Source organism: Astyanax mexicanus, chromosome 22 (genome assembly GCF_023375975.1).
Source record: "Astyanax mexicanus isolate ESR-SI-001 chromosome 22, AstMex3_surface, whole genome shotgun sequence".
Lineage (NCBI taxonomy): Eukaryota > Metazoa > Chordata > Actinopteri > Characiformes > Acestrorhamphidae > Astyanax > Astyanax mexicanus.
This window is the reverse complement of record NC_064429.1, coordinates 17394843-17413618: the sequence shown is the minus strand read 5'-3', so window position 1 is coordinate 17413618 and position 18776 is coordinate 17394843. Positions and strand designations below refer to the sequence as shown.

Genomic DNA, 18776 nt, shown 5'->3' with positions numbered 1-18776 from the left:
GTACCAGAAGCAGACCCGTTGCAACAAGGCAGGCATATCAATAAATTGCCTAGGGCCGGAAAAGAACTGAGAAAAAAAAACAAGACAGCGGTAAGTGAAAAAATTTGCACTGGATACGTGTTGTGCACAAATGATGTAATTTAGCAGAAGGTAGGTTAGCCACAAAATATATGAGTAATGTTTATGTATGTATGCTAGTTACCTGCCTGGCAGTCAGTGCTAATAATGAACTAAGGCTACGTTCACATTACCAGGCTGCAGTGTTGGGAAGTAACGGATTACATGTAACGGCGTTACGTAATCAGATTACAAATTATGAGTGGCTGTAATCCGTTACAGTTACTGCTTCAGTAAGTGGTAATCAGATTACAGTTACTCTGCTAAAATAAATGGATTACATTGCGGTACTTTTCTATTTTTGGTCTTCCGATCCAACACTGACAAAACGCAATCACATTCACATAAATCACGACATCAAAATATTCTATGATTCACAACCTCCTGCTCAGAATGTTTTCACTGCAGAAGCGCCCCCTAGCCCGTCGGCGGGCCCGTTCTGACTATGTAAAGTTGAATGCTTATAAGCGTCAAATATTCTAAACACACCGATCAAATAACCGACTCATATTCTTTAGTACTAATTTAACTACCTGCATGCAAATTTACAACCATCTACATGAAACCAGTCGCCAGAAATCGCCAACTGAAAACAGCCTGTTTTTTCACATTGTTTACATGGGGAACACGCCTCCCCAACAAAATAGCCTTATAAAATATTATTAGTATATAAAATATCATATTACATTATAGAAAATTCACTTACTATCACAGCATCCACAGTACAGCACTGAACCGCAGATAAAATATCCATAAAGTCCTTTATTCGCCTGCTCACTTCTCCTCACAAACATGCGTTTATTTTCAGCGGTCCACAAACCACTATTTTTCTTGAGTGATCGTCTTTTGAACCAATAACGTGAGCGCTGGATCAATCCAATCCAATCAAATCAGGTCATAGCCTTTCTCCAGCGTCACAAAAGTGATTGACACCTATTTCAACCAATAGTCCACCCTTAGACGAAAACATTGGTACGTAATTTTCCCTGATTGGTCTCCTAATGGCTGGGGGAGGGGCATGCCTAACCGCTGTCACCAAATTCCCTCTGCTAAACATAAGTGCGCCCACAGCGCGCATACGTGTGATTTTGTTTGTCATTTCATCAAAAAGTATTAATATTACTCTGAAATAGACTTACATTCATTTATTTTATCACAAACAAACAAAAAAATTACAAACTCTGGCTGTATAGAGACAGATTTACTGGAGAGGTTTTGAACACTTTGGAGACGCCTGGTGGACACCTAATATAATGCAGTGTAACTCTTCAATGCATTGTGATATAAATTACAAATTTTGTAATTTGTTTGTCAAGACCCTACTGAATCAGGAAATGTAGAGAATGATTGACTATTCATCACCAACATCCATACACACATTGTAAACTCTAAATATAACAGGCGCTTTTTTTTTTTTACATTTTCTTCTGCATTTGATGTTCTCAAATGGAACTTAAATAATGGAAATTAAAGTGTTGAAGTGAATTATTGTTTACTGTTTATGATTACACTGCATTTGACATTTAATAATAAAACATTCAAATTATATTTTGTTTGCATTTGTGAGTTCTTAGAAAAGGAACAGAATGTAATCGCATTAAATCCTATTGGACCGAATTGTATCGTATAAAGACATAATTTGAGGTATCGTACATTATCGTATCGCTGACTAAAATAATCGTATTGTATTGTATCGTAATGAATCTTGTGATTTACACCCCTAGATAATCCTGGCAAAAAATCCACCTGCAGAAAGTGGCAAACCTGCAAATAGTTAGCTTACAGTTGTTGTTACATTGTTTGGTTTTATATGGTTATAAGTGTTTTATAAAATTGTTTGATTAAATGGTTTCATAAGTATTTTTATAGGGTGATTGAAAAGGCTGTTTTATTTGTCTATCTATTAACTGGAAGGAAAAATAAAAGAATAATATGCAATATGTGGTTGCTACATTCATTCAGGCTTAAAAAAACGACAATATTGTAAGTAATCCAAAGTAATCAGATTACGTTACTCACTTGAAGTAATGTAACTGATTACGTTACAAATTACATTTTGAGTGATGTAATCAGTAATCTGTAAGGGATTACATTTTAAAAGTAACCTTCCCAACACTGCCAGGCTGAAGTGACTCATAGTGTGAAAGTCCCAAATCCAGTTTTTTCAAATCAGAATATGATTTGCTTTAATACATGGTCGTAAATGCGACATGAATGTGAAAGCTTAAATCGGAATTCATGAATCTTGATCATGATTTTACGCATGCGCTTCGTGCTTCTCTCTCATACCCACACATCTCTTGGTGCAGCTCTGCAGCTAAAGCTGCAAAAACAGCAAAAGCAAACCACCTGGCCTTTTTTCACCTCCTCGACCTGAGCATGTACTTTAGACCAGCTGTTTACTCTCTACTCCAGCAAAAGAGCAACACCTCAGACCACAAGACCCTACAGCGGATAGTGCGGACAGCTGAGAAAATCATCGGAGTCTCTCTTCCCTCCATCACTGAGATCTACACCACACGCTGCATCCGCAAAGCCACCAGCATTTGGACGACCTCACACGGACTCTTCGCTCTGATGCCGTCCGGCAGAAGATACAGGAGCATCCGAGCCTCCACTACTAGACTCTGCAACAGCTTCATCCACCAGGCAGTCAGACTTCTCAACGCACAGAGACAGAACTGAACCCCCACCCCACCCACCACTCACCCAACACACTCGCACAAAACTAAACTGTACACCCCCCCCCCCCTTTACACTCACAAAGAACTGAACTTCACCCACACACACACCCAGTCAGCACACAGAGGCTGACATGACTTTATTTGCTGCACTCTTAAAAACTATAAACTCTACCTCAGTAACTGCTGTGATTATATATGTTCTATATGTTACAGTATGTCACACATCTCTGTACCTTATCCCCACTATACACTTTATTATACCGTATCGGTACTGCACTGTCCTGTCTTTAAATTGTCTCGTCTTTTGTATTTATTGTATTTATTGTTATTTAGTGTTATAATTGTATAATTTTATGTTGCACTGTCGTCACTCCTGCACTTTATGTTGTCTATTGCTTGTTGTTCTATGTTGCACCATGGTTCCGGAGGAACGTAATTTCATCACACTGTGTACCTGTACTCAGATGTAATGACAATAAAAGCCTCTTGACTTGACTTGACTTGAAAAGATACTCCACATATGAGCTGCTAACTCATCCATTTCCCTTTATAAAACTTCGAGTCGTCTCTCAAATACGATGTTTTTTTTTTGGTGAAGAAGGCGATGTTTATACACATACTAATGTGTGCATGTGAGGCGTTTCAGATTCGTTCACATTACACACAGATACAGGTCACTTACATTAGTAAATGTGAATCAAGATAGACAAATCTGATCTGAGCAAAAAAATCGGATTTAAGCAATGTGGCTTGTAATGTGAACGTAGCCTAAAGGAGTCTTTGCGGCTCTTTTTGCTTGGACCCTCCCCCCCTCAAATGCCTTGAAACAGCACCAGAAGTGGGGACTGTGATGGCCAATCCTGTGTCTCACTCTGACCTGCATCTACAGTTTTTTTTTTTTTTTTTTTTACAGATTTTGGAGGCCGATAGTTGAGCACAGTTGGATTCTTTTTCCCATTTAAAACTTGTAAACCTCCCAATAAGAGTTTGAGGTGTAAATTCACCAAAATGGCCCTATAGAATCAGACCTGAAAAAAACTTGCACTATTATATGCATACTGATGTTCATCAGTACTATTATTTAACACCAGATGGCAGCATTGCTCCCTTGGTTTCTACTCCTCACCTGCACGAGGCACTGGATAGATAGATAGCTTGTGAAGTGCACACTATAGAGCAGTTTCCACAGACAGACACTGAGCCTAGTCTTGGACCACACAATGTTTTAAATAGAGATCTTCAATTGAAAGATACATTCTAAAAGTCTAAGACTAGGCTTAATCCTTGTCTGTAAAACTGTATAACCAAATGCAGGTATCTACTTTAATTTGCACCCACTGCTGACACAGATGTGCAAATGCACACAGGTTCAAGCTCCATCCACTATTTGTGGGATGAGTTGTGGTGGGATAACCATGCTAATCATCCAACATTTAATAGAATGCCTTTCCTAGACAGCATGAGAATGAGTTACTCCAACAAAAGCAGCATGAAGTGCCCTTGATTTCAGAATATAGATGGTTGTCCTTTTTAGAGAAGAACTATTTAACCAGGCTAAGAGCCATTTGATTATTTAGATTTGAGTTTAAGTGATTTCATATCTTACCATTACCATGGCATATAAGTAAAAGCTGTAGTTTGTGTTGTATTATGCGGTTTAGGATGCAGCCTACAGTTAGCATAGCAGCAGTTATAGTATGCGGTTTAGGATGCAGCCTACAGTTTACATAGTAGCAGTTATAGTATGCGGTTTAGGATGCAGCCTACAGTTTGAATAGTAATAGTTGTAGAGTGTGGTTTGAGACACAGCCTTTTGAATAGTTAAAAGTTATATTATGTGAGTTTTTACCTTTAACATGGTAATATTTAGGTTGTGTAGTGTGAGATGCAGCCTATAGAACAGTTACAGTTATAGTACATGGTTTTTCACAGCATCCAAAAGAGGCTCAGAAGCTTGAAGACCAGAACCAGCCGGTTCCAAGACAGCTTCTTCCCCCAGAAACAGCCAGTAGAACAGTGTTCTGCCCAACCCACCCCACTGACACCCATACAAACTCTGCACCCTTTTATACAGCATTCTGCCCCCTGCACTTCCCACTCAACTCATTCCTTACCTGCACTTACTCATAGTTACTCTGTCACCTACTGGACTATTTCCTCACTTCCACACACACACTCTAGATATCTGCACTGTGCAATCTGTGCAATATTTGTTCTGTGCAATATTTGTCTATAGTGTAAGTTATTATGTTTATTGTTATTGAGTATACTGTGTATATTGTTTATACTGTAAAGGTATCTGTAGGTCTTATTTTATATTATATTTTATTATATTCTTCTTCTTGTAAATATTATTCTTAGCACATTGGTGGGAATCTGCACCCACGTTTTTCACTCACATGTACACCTGTATCCTGTGACTTGACAAATCTTGAATCTTGAACCTTGAGATGTAGTCTATAGCATAGTAGCGTGGAGTGGAATATGTGATTTAGAATGCAGCCTGTAGAATAGTTACAGCTGTATTATTATGGTTTATGATGCAGCCTATAACATAGTACTAGTTGCATAGTACCATGTGAATTAGGATGGAGCCTATAGCATAGTAGCAATTGCAGCACAGTACCAGGTGCAGTATGTGATTTGAGACGCAACCTATTGAATAGTTACAGTTGTGTGTGATTTAGGATGCAGCCTATAGCATACTAACAGTTACACTGTGCTTTTTTGGACACAGCCTATATCATAGTAAGTATACAGCATGCATTTCAGCCTAGCTATTTTAATAACACTTGTAGTGTACAATGTGGGATGCATATAATAGCATAGTAGTGTGCAGTTTTAGAAGCATCCTACAGCTACAAAAGTAACAGTTGTAGAACTGCTGTTGGATGTGTCCCAAACAGAATGCTAGTGTTATGTTTGGGGTGCAGCCTCATAGCATTTATTTAGCAGTTCCAGTAGTGCATAGTTTGGGACACAGCCTATAGCATTTTAAGTTATAGTGCCACTAAATTAGCTACAACAATCACACTGAAATTCAGCAAATACATTTGTTGACACTTTTTTCGAACAATTTAAAACAATTAATAAGCATCAAAATAATAAAAACAAACACTAAGTTTCAATTCACATTACTGTCAGCAGTGAGCAGGCATGTAGCAGTGCTACTTAATTACAACAAGCACACAGACCTTCAGAAAAAAAACGTTTATTAACATGCATTTACTCCTAAAGGGTTTGGACAATGAAACTGAAACACCTGGTTTTAGACCACAATAATTTATTGTCTCAATGGACAGTTCTGGTGGAAACAGGAGAGTTGAGGTGCACATTGAATTCTGCTGTGATTGGGCAGCCGTGGATTTGTGTTTTCTTTTGATACAATCCGGGTTAGCACCCGAACATCCCTTTCAGACAGCTTCCTCTTGCGTCCACAGTTAATCCTGTTGGATGTGGTTCGTCCTTCTTTTTAGTATGCTGACATTACCCTGGATACCGTGGCTCTTGATACATCACAAAGACTTGCTGTCTTGGTCACAGATGTGCCAGCAAGACGTGCACCAACAATTTGTCCTCTTTTGAACTCTGGTACGTCACCCATAATGTTGTGTGCATTGCAATATTTTGGGTAAAACTGTGCTCTTACCCTGCTAATTGACCCTTCACACTCTGCTCTTACTGGAGCAATGTGCAACTAATGAAGATTGGCCACCAGGCTGCTCCAATTAAGCCATGAAACCTCACACACTAAAATGACAGGTGTTTTAGTTTCATTGTCCAACCCCTGTATTTCCAGCCATGTTTTTAGTAACTGTTTGTTACCACTATTGTTTACATTAGCAGGTTAACATGAGCATAGCAGTGGTATGTAATTATGACAAATTTAGGGTGGTAATATAGGGCCCAGAGTCCAGAGAAAACAGAAAAGCTCTAAGCTGGGTTTGCATCCTAGGACATGGGTCTTTCAGCAGGACAATGACCCCAAACATACTTCAAAGCAGCCAGATACGGATGGAAACAAAATAATAGAGTGTTTTGAAGTGCCCAGCAATGAGTCTGGATCTAATTCCCATTGAACACCTGTGGAGGGATCTTAAAATTGGTGTTTATCTGGAGCAGCTTGCAAAAAAGAAGAGTGGTCTACAATTCCATCTGAGAAGTGTAAGAAGCTTGTTGCTTATAGGCATTGATTGCTTTGCTAGTGAACAAACAGCATCATGAGGACCAATTAACCAGACAGGTCAGAGATAAAGTTGTGGAAAAGTTTAAAGCAGGGTTAGGTTATAAAAACATATTCCCAATATTTAAGCATCCCAAGGAGCACTGTTCAATCCATCATACAAAAATAGAAAAAGTATTCTACAACTGCAAACCTGACAAGTCATGGCCATTCACCTAAACTGACCGATCGTACAAGGAGAAGCAACCAAGAGGCTCATAGTCACTCTGGAGGAGCTGCAGAAATCCATAGCTCAGATGGGAGAATCTATAAGTCGTGTACTGCACAAAACTGGCCTTTTTGGAAGATTGGCAAAAAAACACTGTTGAAAGAAAGACACAAGAAGTGCTGTTGGTACAGCAAACGTGAAAGAAGGTTCTGTGGTCAGATGAGACCAAAGTTTAACTTTTTGGCCTAAATATGAAGTGCGTTGTGTGGCAGAAAACTAACACTGGTCATCATCCTGAACACACCATCTCCAAAGTGAAACATGGTGGTGGCAGCATCATGCTGTGGGGATGCTTTTCTTCAGCAGGGACAGGAAAGTTGGTCAGAGATGATGAAAAGATGGATGGGGCTAAATACAGGACAATCCCGGAAGAAAACCTGTTGGAGGCTGCAAAAGACTTGGGACTGGGGCGGAGATTCAAGACAATGACTCTAAACATACAGCCAGAGCTACAGTGGAATGGTTTCAATCAGAGAATATTCATGTGTTAGAATGGCCCAGTCAAAGTCCTGATCTAAATACCACAGAGCTTCTGTGGGAAGACATGAAAATTGATGTTCACAGAGGCTCTCCATCCAACCTGGCTGAGCTTGAGCTGTTTTATAAAGAAGAATGAGCAACCCCAAAAGACTCGAAGCTGTAATTGCAGTGAATGGTATGCAGCGGGGGGCTGAAACCTTTTACACATCACACTTCATAAAATTTGAAAATCTATGTATCATTTTCATTTCACTTCAAAAGTATGTGCTATTTAGTGTTTGTCAACTAAAATCACAATAAAATACATTTAAGTGTGTGGTTGTAAGGTGACAAAATGTAAAGTTCAGGGGGTATGAAAACTTTTGCAAGCCACAGGATATTAGCCTTGAACGTTGAATATAGTAACAGTTGTACTATGTGTAACTTTACTTTATTCATATTATATTTAGGTTACATAGCCGTCTATGAAGTCTACGAATACCCTGAAATATCGGTCCATATTACCCATCCATAATTATCACATCAGGTCTACTACTTTTTTGCTGTTTTCAGCAAAAGAAAAAAATCACACTGTTCTTATTTCCCATTATATATCTACTAAAGACAGATTATATCTGTCCAGTATCATTTATTTTACTTCAGTCATGGATATCTGGAGCTATTTGGAGGGCATTATTAGTGTCATGACATTCTGGATCATTGACTTCTGTGACAAATCTGAGAAAATTCTTGTATTTTATTTTATTTGAATTTTTTTTTTGTTGTTGCAGTAGTGTATTCTTGAAATATTTATTTTTTATTTAATGTTTTGTCATATTGCCAAGAGTATTGTTATCGTGAAAATGCCACAAAATATTGTGATATTATTTTAGGTCCATATCGCGCACCCCTTGTGCTTACACAAAAAAAAAAACATGTCCATTTAGGGGCTCTGTAAATTTTGGCTTTTCTGTTTCTCTGTTTTTGTTTGTGTTGTTCCAATAAACAAAAAGAAAATAAACATGTATAACAAAACCTGTGTAAGTGCAATAATTTGTCTGTGAGAAATACTTTAACTTCAGGAAGCCAACACTCTCAGCCCTGACTGTAACAGCCTATATACAGCTCTGGAAAACATTAAGAGACCACTTCAGTTTCTGAATCAGTTTCTCTGATTTTGCTATTTATAGGTATGTGTTTGAGTAAACTACGGACAACATTTTTCCCAAATTCTAGATAAAAAATATTGTAATTTAGAGCAATTATATTTGCCGAAAATGAGAAACGGCTGAAATAATAAAAAAGATGCAGAGCTTTCAGACCTCAAATAATGCAAAGAAAACAAGTTCATATTCATATTCAGAAGTCAATATTTGGTGGAATAAACCTGTTTTTTAAACACAGTTTTCTTGCATCTTGGCACCTTCTCCTCCACCAGTCTTACACACTGCTTTTGGATAACGTTATGCCTTGGTTTGTGGTTATATATCTTCCTCTTGATTATATTCCAGAGGTTTTCAATTTGGTAAAATCAAGGAAACTCATCATTTTTAAGTGTTTTCCATTTAGAGCATTTATTTGCAGAAAATGAGAAATGGCTGAAATAACAAAAAAGATGCAGAGCTTTTGGACCTTAAATAATGCAAAGAAAACAAGTTCATATTAATAAAGTTTTAAGGGTTCAGAAATCAATATTTGGTGGAATAACCCTGTTTTTTATCACAGTTTTCATGCATCTTGGCACGATGTCCTCCACCAGTCTTACACACTGCTTTTGGATAACTTTATGCCACTCTTGGTTTAAAAATTCAAGCAGTTCAGTTTGGTTTAGTGGCTTGTGATCATCCATCTTCCTCTTGATTATATTCCAAAGGTTTTCACTTTGGTAAAATCAAAGAAACTCAGCATTTTTAAATGGTCTCTTATTTTTTTCGAGAGCTGTAGTTTATTCACCGCTCTCACCGGCCTGTGTGTGTAGTGAACGGCAGGAGGGGGCGTCCTCTCAGCCCCTAACTTTAAAACAGCACTGTGTGAAGAGCCGCTGCTGCACTTTTCACACTGTAATTATTACCGCAGGAGCGGGTCGCGCGCGCGTGTTTTCGCCATGGCTCCGAGCTCTTAAACCTGTGAGTCTGTACCTGTGGGAGCTGAGAGAGCTGCTGTGGGTCGGGGAAGTTTGGCTGCTCCTCTGTTTCTCTACTTCAGCGCCCGAACTCACGAAGACCGCCGCGGACCCGGACCGGCCGCCCGGCTCTCTGCAGACCCTCAGCGCTGAGCGCGCAGGATGTGTGGAGCGCGCTGTGATTCCTACCGAGGCTAAAATAAAAAACAGCAGCAGCAGCAGCAGCGCAGCGGAGTGTTTTATATTATTATTCTCCCTCTGGATTATTTCAGCAGTACCGTGGTGAAGTGAGGATGGCTGGGCTGTGGAGGATCTCACTCTCCGTTTTTACTTTAACACTACTTACCGCCGTCTCACACGGAGTACAAGGTGGGGGAAGTGTTAAATATCGTTTACTTTTCTTGTTAAATTTTCTTTATAAGCATAACGTGCTAATTTGCAGCTACAGCTCTGTAAAAAATAAGAGACCACTTATAAATGTTGAGTTTCTTTGATTTTAGCGAATTGAAAACCTCTGGAATATAATCAAGAGGAAGATATATAATCACAAGCCATCAAACCAAGCTGAACTGCTTGAATTTTTGCGTCAGTAGTAAAGGCATAAAGTTATCCAAAAGCAGTGTGTAAGACTGGTGGAGGAGAGAACATGTCAAGATGCATTAAAACTGGCATTAAAAACAAACAAAGGTTATTCCACCAAATATTGATTTCTTAAACTGAACTCTTAAAACATTGTTTGAATATGAACTTTTTTTTGCATTATTTGAGTTCTCAAAGCTCTGCATCTTTTTTGTTGTTTCAGACTTTTCTCATTTTCAGCAAATAAATGCTCTAAATGACAATGTTTCTATTTGGAATTTGGGACAAATGTTGTCAGTAGTTTATAGAATTAAACAACAATGGTTATTTTACTCAAACATAAACCTATAAGTAGCAAACTGATTTAGATACTAAAGGGGTCTCTTATTTTTTTCCAATGCTGTATATACAAACCTTTTAAGTCTTTAAAGAGTCTGTAAACTGGCTCTTCTTTCAAAACAGTCTTAATAAATGTGTTCAAACTATAGATTTACACTGTAAACAATAGGGGTGGGCGAAATGGCTCAGTTTCGCGATAATGATACTTTTGGCGATATGAAAAAACATTAAATTAAAAACAAAATCATAAATACACTACTGCAACAAAATCAAAATTATTTTTTTTGCATACGATAATATGTCACACCCATAACTGAGATATTAAAAAATACAAGAGTTCATATTCATTCATCTAATTTTTTTTGAGTATTTCAAATCTGTATTCTGCATAAATGAAATCAAGGAGACAACAAAATACAAACCTGTTTTTTTCACCTGACCATAACATCAACTTTAAAGTAGAATTTTTATGCAAAGCAATTGATAAGAAAAATTTTTTTATTGTAATCAACTATAGTTTTCAGTAAACATCACTTAAAAATCTTAAGGCAACCGGTTTCCCCAAATAATTTAAGTAAATTTCACTTATCCAGGCTTATAATGCATCTTACTTGACCTAGGTAATATAACTAGCTAGTGTGTGAGTGTTTAGCTATTATTTCCTCCCAAAATTATACAATACAAACTAATAAATACAAATCTTATAATGCTTGATTTTAATGGTGTCTGTTTACTCTCTCTCTCTCTGTTTATAACTGGAGCTCTTTAATCTCTGCTCCTAGTAAAATCCACACACACACTGAGAGTCCCAGAGGGACATACAGCCTCACAGCTAGCCTGTGAATGAGATGGTTGATTCACTGTTGAAGATTAAGCTTTACAGTTAAAGTAGGTAAGGTAATGTGTCTTTCAGGCTAGTGAAGTTCTGAAAGGCCTTAGTTTTGCTTTCTTAAAATAACAATAGTATTCAAAAAAGTTTCTGATCTCTTAGTATTAGTAAAATGTACAACACTGTCAGTGGCATATAGATTTAGCTTTACTTTTATGTGGAAAAATGCTGCTAGTGTTAATTTTTCAAAGATTCACATGGTAAAAAAACTCTTCACTGTTATACAGTCTATCTGTAAATGCTGTGCCCTAAACATAGCACATAAACTTCATAATATCTACAGTATTTGTCATTATATCCCATCATAAAGCTTAAGTACTAGGCCTAGTACTGGCACTGTGTTGTGTTTAGGCTGCACTCTATTTGTATCGTAGACTGTTTATAATATATATGTATACTTATATACAGTCTATGGTTTGTAAGTAGAAATATGCTAACTAATGTTGTCTTTACTTCCAATTCATCCAGTTCATTTAAAGACCCATATAATGCAAAATCCCCTGTTCTGAAATGAATGAGCATATGTTAACAATGCTTTATGCTATGTAGGAATTCCAAACTGATGCCAATATTCCATATTACACATGTATAAATCCACCGATATACATATTTATAACTTACAGATAGAATAGACAGCCTGGTATAACTTTAGAAAGCTTTTATCCGACTGTATAAGATATTTGTTTTCAATTTTTTTAATTTTGCATTTATTTTGCCTCTTACATAGACTTTTCATGGCTTCATCCCCTCTTTTTTAAATTAACAGGTTACATAAAACGATAGTTCTGTTGAAACTAAAAAAAAACCTAAAAATAAATTAAAATGGGTTTAAATCAGTTTTAAAGAAGCTGGGCATTTGTTGGCTTGTTGTAGTAAAGCAGCCAGCATCGCTTGGTCCTTTTTCAGCATAAATAAATACAAAAAACATCAGCCATTTATTCTGATATCATTTCGATATCATTGTGCAACCTTCACATTTTGTTTGTGGAAAATACTTTGCATATTTTTCTGTTGTGATGTCACAAAAATGAGTAATCTTTAAAATATTGACATGTTTATTATAGATTTATGTTTAATACTAATGTATACCACATGGTAGAATAATAGAGACAGAATGAAAATGTTTGGCCAAAACCTAACTGAACTAAATTAAAAAGCTAAAATATGAATACCCAATGTTGACTTCATGTGATGAATTAAACTTGAAACGCTGTAGCACTTAACAGAACAATGTTCATTAATGACCATTCTTGGGTTATTTTCTAACACATGAATTATTATTATTTTTTGCAATTTCTATCTGAAACGGGCTCAATATTTGGAGCATCTCTTTTAAAAAGTAGAATGCGAACCTTTTTTGAACTTGCAGAATGTCCGCAATCATGTACATCCACTCATAATAGAGAATGTCTGCTTGAAAAACTAAAAGCTTGTGTGACAAAATTTAGATTTGCTCTAAAGCCAATGAAAAAGAACTGTTTTTTGAACGGCACACTTGACTTGAGTTGACTTGATAGACATGTCTGTCTATTTAGAATTATACAACGTTTTTGTGTAATACTGAGTTATAATAAAGATGGAAAATTACCATCTAGTAGTTAATTTTAACTATTTTTCTTCAGCCAACCACAAACATATGCTACATAGGCCTATGAGAAAATAAATAAATATGTAAAGGAAAAAAAAGTTAATAAAAATGTAGAATGTGGGTCTTTTGAACTTGGAAGCTGACCACAATCATGCTGATCCAGTCATAATCAAGCAGGTCTGGTTAGTCTTTAACTTTGTAACTTTGTAACTGTAACAGGCCTGTGATAAACAGTATTATTGTCAATTTTGACTCTTAATATTAATATAAGCATATTAATACAGTTACACCCCTTTTAAAAGGTCAATGGAAATTTCTTATTAACAATATCCAGATATTAGAATTGCAATATAAAAACACTTAACATTTTCATGAACTAAACAGCGTTTAAACAAAGTCAACATACTTGCTCACTTATGTTTATAGTATTTCGTCAAGTAATTAAGTAATTAACACTGTTAACAATGTTCCACCTTGTAGATGTGAAGTTAGAAACCGAAGCTCATTTGTTGCTGCACAGTCAGTGTTGGTGGACTATTTTCAATCCAGCAGTGACACTGTGGTGTTTAAAAACTCCAGCAGCACTGCTGCTGCATCTAATCCATTAATACCAGTGCACACTAGCACACTAATACACCACTTCCATGCCAGTGTCACTGCAGGGCTGAGAACGACCTACCAACCGAAATCGCACCTGATCTGCTTCCATATTGTGACGGGCTTAGTCTGAAGACTTATATTTTTAAAATAACTTTTAAAATGTGTAGATTTGCTTTAAAGTCAATGGAGTAAATACGAAGAGAATATGGTACTCTACTCATTTCCCGTCTGAACTCACAGTCAATATGCTGAATAAACACATTTTAAAGTTGGGATTACGTTCTCTGCACTCCACACTTTTTGAAAACAAAGAAATGAACTCCTTCATAAATAATAAACTTGTTCTTGGGGAAAAAGCTTAATGTAGGAGGAGTAAAAGGACTACTACAAGGCTGAGGGGTGCTTTAAAAATCACACAGCGTGGCTAATAATAAAGTAGGACCCACTGTAATGGACCAGTATCTGAAATAATATCCAGACATGGTTTAGGGAAATTGTAGTATTTACGGTGCCACTTTAAAATAAGACTACCTTTATAAAGGGTTTATAAATGGTTTACAATTAGTTTATTAATGGTTACTAATTAGGGTGTAAATGCCTTAAAAAGCATTAATAATCAGTTATAACACATACGTAGAAAGGGCAACAATGACCTGTTGTTTATAAATGACTAAAAGAGTTAATGGTGGAATGATTAAACTTGTGAGTTAAATGGTTAAACTAATGTTGACTGATGGAGAAAATGGAGATGGAGAAGATAAAGTAAATTGAGTATCTGACAAGATCTGAAGTTTAACAATATAGACAGCTGTGGGTTCACTATTTGGCAAACAACAGGTCATTGTTGCCCTTTCTACATATGTGTTATAACTGATTATTAATGATTTTTAAGGCATTTACAACCTAATTATTAACCATTAATAAACCAATAGTAAACCATTTATAAAACCTTTATAAAGGTAGTCTTATTTTAAAGTGGTACTGTATTTACTTCACATCAAACTACTTCATATCTTAGAAGAAGTAGATACCTTTAGATACCTTTAATAAACATTTTATCAGGTTATCATTCTGTCTGCTTTTGAAGCTGTTTGAGATGAGCTGATTATTCTTATCAGTGATTGTTGTAAAAGCTTTGAAGATCAGTCATTCTGCCATTCTGATTCAACACATTCAACGCTAACATATTGATTCTTTTTCCTCTCTGATGCCCCACGATGCCTCTGCGTCTACGTCTTCATCTACGTCTACGTCTAGGAGCGTGCATTCATCAAGGCCTGCTGATTGCGGTATGTACTAGTTTCTCTTCTCTAGTTTCCTCTGCTGTTTTTTTCCTAATCTGCTGGTTGACGTAGTTCTGGTTCATGCTTCTCCACGCAGTGACACTAGCTTCCAGTCATAACTCTGCCCCATTTACTCAAGCCGGACTCTGCGCCGTTAATAATTCATGAGTACATTATCGTGGCACCACCTCTGAAGGCTCTGGCCTGATAAAGTATCAATCAGAACCGACTTAACAGCTACTGGAGATGCAGATGAGCAGAAGTGCCTCATGAAAAAATGAACAGCAGCAGACTTTATGAATGCTAATGGGGCTGAGAGAGAGTGGCTAGATCATGCCGTTTGAGAGGCGCTTCATTGTTGCGTTGAGGGCCAGCTTCTAAAAACGTCTCGTTCCAGATTATTCAGGATTATTTTAAGAAGAAGAGGAGCTTTTTTTTTTCGAGTGTGTTTAGGTCTATAGACACAACACACTATATACAGGGATTGAACAATGAAACTGAAACATGTGTCATTTTAATGTTGGAGGTTTCATGGGTAAATTGGATTAGCCTGGTGACCAATCTTCATTAATTGCACATTGCACCAGTAAGAGCAGAGTGTGAAGGGTCAGTTAGCAGGGTAAGAGCACAGTTTTGCTCAAAATATTGCAATGCACACAACATTATGGGTGACACACTAGAGTTTGAAAAAGAGGACAAATTGTTGGTGCACGTCTTGCTGGCGCATCTGTGACCAAGACAGCAAGTCTTTGTGATGTATCAAGAGCCACAGTATCCAGGGTAATGTCAGCATACCACCAAGAAGGACTGTGGACGCTGTAAGAGGAAGCTGTCTGAAAGGGATATTAGGTTGCTAAACTGGATTGTATCCAAAAAACATAAAACCACGGCTGCTCAAATCACAACAGAATTCAATGTGCACCTCAACTCTCCTGTTTCCACCAGAACTCTCCGTCAGGACAATAAATTGTTGTGATCTAAAACCAGGTGTTTCAGTTTCATTGTCCAACCCCTGTACATGTAAAACTTTGGTTAAATTCAGATCAGATCTTTTGAGATGACTGTCTGCACTTGTTATTTGCAAGTCATCAGATCAGATTTGCATGTCTGGACATCACAAACCTTTCTGCGTGTTTTGCTGTGGTTATAATGTAGACATCAGTTACTTTCACATTGTGCAACTCTGATTTAGATTTAGATTTAGAGTTTGTTATTTTTGTCAAGTGATGCAAAAAACGCACTTTGAAATCAGATTTAAGGGACCTTAGCATCTAAACTGAGGCAAATCTGGGGGATTACTTTGTAATCATAGAATGGAACCGATATGTCTCCAATTTGTGGTCATGAGGAATGAATATGAATTGAATGAATGTGTAGTGACAAAAACTGACAGAATCCGACTCCCTTTCACATTTACATTCATCATGCAGTGGTATTCATGCAAGCTACAGATCAAATTCTGCCATTCTTGTGGTTTCTGATTAGAAATTTTTAGAAACTTTAAATATAAAATTGTAAGATGAGTGGAAATTTTGGCTTAGGAGTCACAATTCGGCACAATTTGGCAAAACACCCGCAGTGAAGAGGTCTGTATATTTCGGGTCAGATTCCTTTACATGACAGACAGACGCAGGTCCTTTACATTTATAATGTAGCTTAGTTTAAAAAATCGAAATAAAAAGTGAATTTTAGTAAATAAGTAACAAATAAATTAAGTAATTCAAAAGCTATAGTTTAAGTAAATAAATAATATATATTTCTGACTGTTTTATCAGATTATTTTAGCATTTTGTTGGTAGTTCTGTGAGAAATCCAAACAGTACACCCTTGAGGCACCAATAATGAGTGTGTTTGGTGTTAAAGCCACTTCATGGCGACAACTGGTAGTTTCCTTTGGGAAAATGGCTCGGCTTGGGTTTCGACAGCAGTACTGTAAAGCACTCCGTGTTTTCACCGGCTTGTAATGGTTGATAATGACAAATCCCACTCTCTGCCACTTTGAAACTCTAGTAATTAGACCCAGTGTAAAGGCTGCACAGCAGCAGGTTCTCACCCATGTAGCCTTTTAGATAACTGATAGCTCCAACAAGCGGTGGTATGCGCTTGTGGTGCACCGTGGCCTGGCTTCTGTTGAGCCTGGGAAGAATTTGTGGAGGGAGAGAAAGAAAGAAAGAAAGAAATAATGAAAGAAAGAAAGAGAAGGGTTGAGGGGCGGGATGATGGAGGTGGACAGGTGGAGACATGCTCGCACTCTTTCAGGAAGAGGTCTCAGAGTTCAAAGAGAAAGGCAGCCCTAACACCTGGAAAAGCAGCCAGTTTGTACCAAGGGAGGAAAAACAGTAGAGGGTTAGGCAGCTTTTGACCAAAGTCTTTGGACGGAAACACTAAAAAAGTGATAATGAGTAGAAAAGATTGAGTCTTCAGAAAGAATACGTACCTGTGGTATGTAGGTGAGCCTCAGGTTGTGTTCGGTAATGTGCAAGTCAATGCTTGCAGATATGTAACTTGTCAGTTTGAATTTTATCTTACAATGTTGTTTTGGTGATGTTGATAGATATTGTAGTAATTCTTTTAAAGAAAAGCATAAAACCTGGCTTAACTTAAGCACATATTAAGCACAATTAACCTTTTAGAATACAGAATTCTTATTTTCCATTCTATAGTCGAATATCATCAAAATGCAATGCAAGGCTTATGATTGAATGAAAACACTCTGCTACCTTAAAGACCTTCCCTGATTCTGTACTCAATCTGAAATGCATTGTAGTCTGCTACACTCAGCAAAACATTTGAATTGGAACCATTTTGGTGCCATATGGAACATTTTTTTCTAAAGAACCTTTTTGTGTTACAGAAAAAATGACATAAAACTTTGAAACTAAGATACCATTTCAATAAACTTCAGAAAAAACACTAGAAACTAGAAACTACGGACAACGTTTCTCCCAAATTCCAAATAAAAATGTTGTCATTTAGAGCATTTATTTGCAGAAAATGAGAAATAGCTGAAATAACAAAAAAAAAAAAAAGATGCAGAGCTTTCAGACGTTAAATAATGTAAAAAAGTTCTAGAAAAGGAGTTCAGAAATCAATATTTGGTGGAATAACCCTGATTTTAATCACAGTTTTCATGCATCTTGGCAGGTTCTCCTCCACCAGTCTTACACACTGCTTTTGGATAACTTTATGCCACTTCTGGTGCAAAAATTCAAACAGTTCACCTTGGTTTGTTGGTTGTGATCATCCATCCTTCTCTTGATTATATTCCATAGGTTTTTAATTTGGTTAAATTAAATAAATTCATAATTTATAAGTGGTCTCCAGGCCATTATATCCATTAATCTGGTCTGCCGCAGTTTAGCCTCACATGCTGAAGTTACGAGGAGTGTCACCACAGTCTTATATTAGTTGCAGTATGTTCTGATCCTTTTAGAATGCTCTGTAAACTCAATGAAGGCAGTCTGAGACACTTGGTCTGGATAAGGGTGTGGGCCTATCAAATGAGTAGGCAAGTCTGGCTGTGCCTCTGTTCTTAACTGTGCAGGAGAAGGAGATTTACCCACTCTTGTCCATGTTTTCTACTCTCATTGATGCAGCTTATCTGTTTTAAAGGTACATTTACAAAAAACAGGCCGTTTAATATTAATGGATGGACTGGGAATTTT

The 18776-nt window shown here is 37.1% G+C and overlaps 2 protein-coding genes across 3 annotated transcripts in view; one reads left to right on the top strand and one right to left on the bottom strand.

Moving 5' to 3' along the window:
- LOC125786735 (cyclin-dependent kinase 5 activator 1-like) overlaps window positions 1-18776 on the bottom strand; it is an 832135-nt gene that overhangs the window by 57211 nt on the left and 756148 nt on the right. The gene's annotated exons all lie outside the window — the stretch shown is intronic.
- fras1 (Fraser extracellular matrix complex subunit 1) overlaps window positions 9767-18776 on the top strand; it is a 248149-nt gene continuing 239139 nt past the window's right edge. For both annotated transcript variants that reach the window (XM_022664877.2, XM_022664876.2), the window contains exons 1-2: window positions 9767-10202; window positions 15086-15117. In XM_022664877.2, the coding sequence (XP_022520598.2) occupies window positions 10127-10202; window positions 15086-15117 (108 nt within the window). In that variant the 5' untranslated portion in view covers window positions 9767-10126. The remainder of the gene's footprint in view (window positions 10203-15085; window positions 15118-18776) is intronic.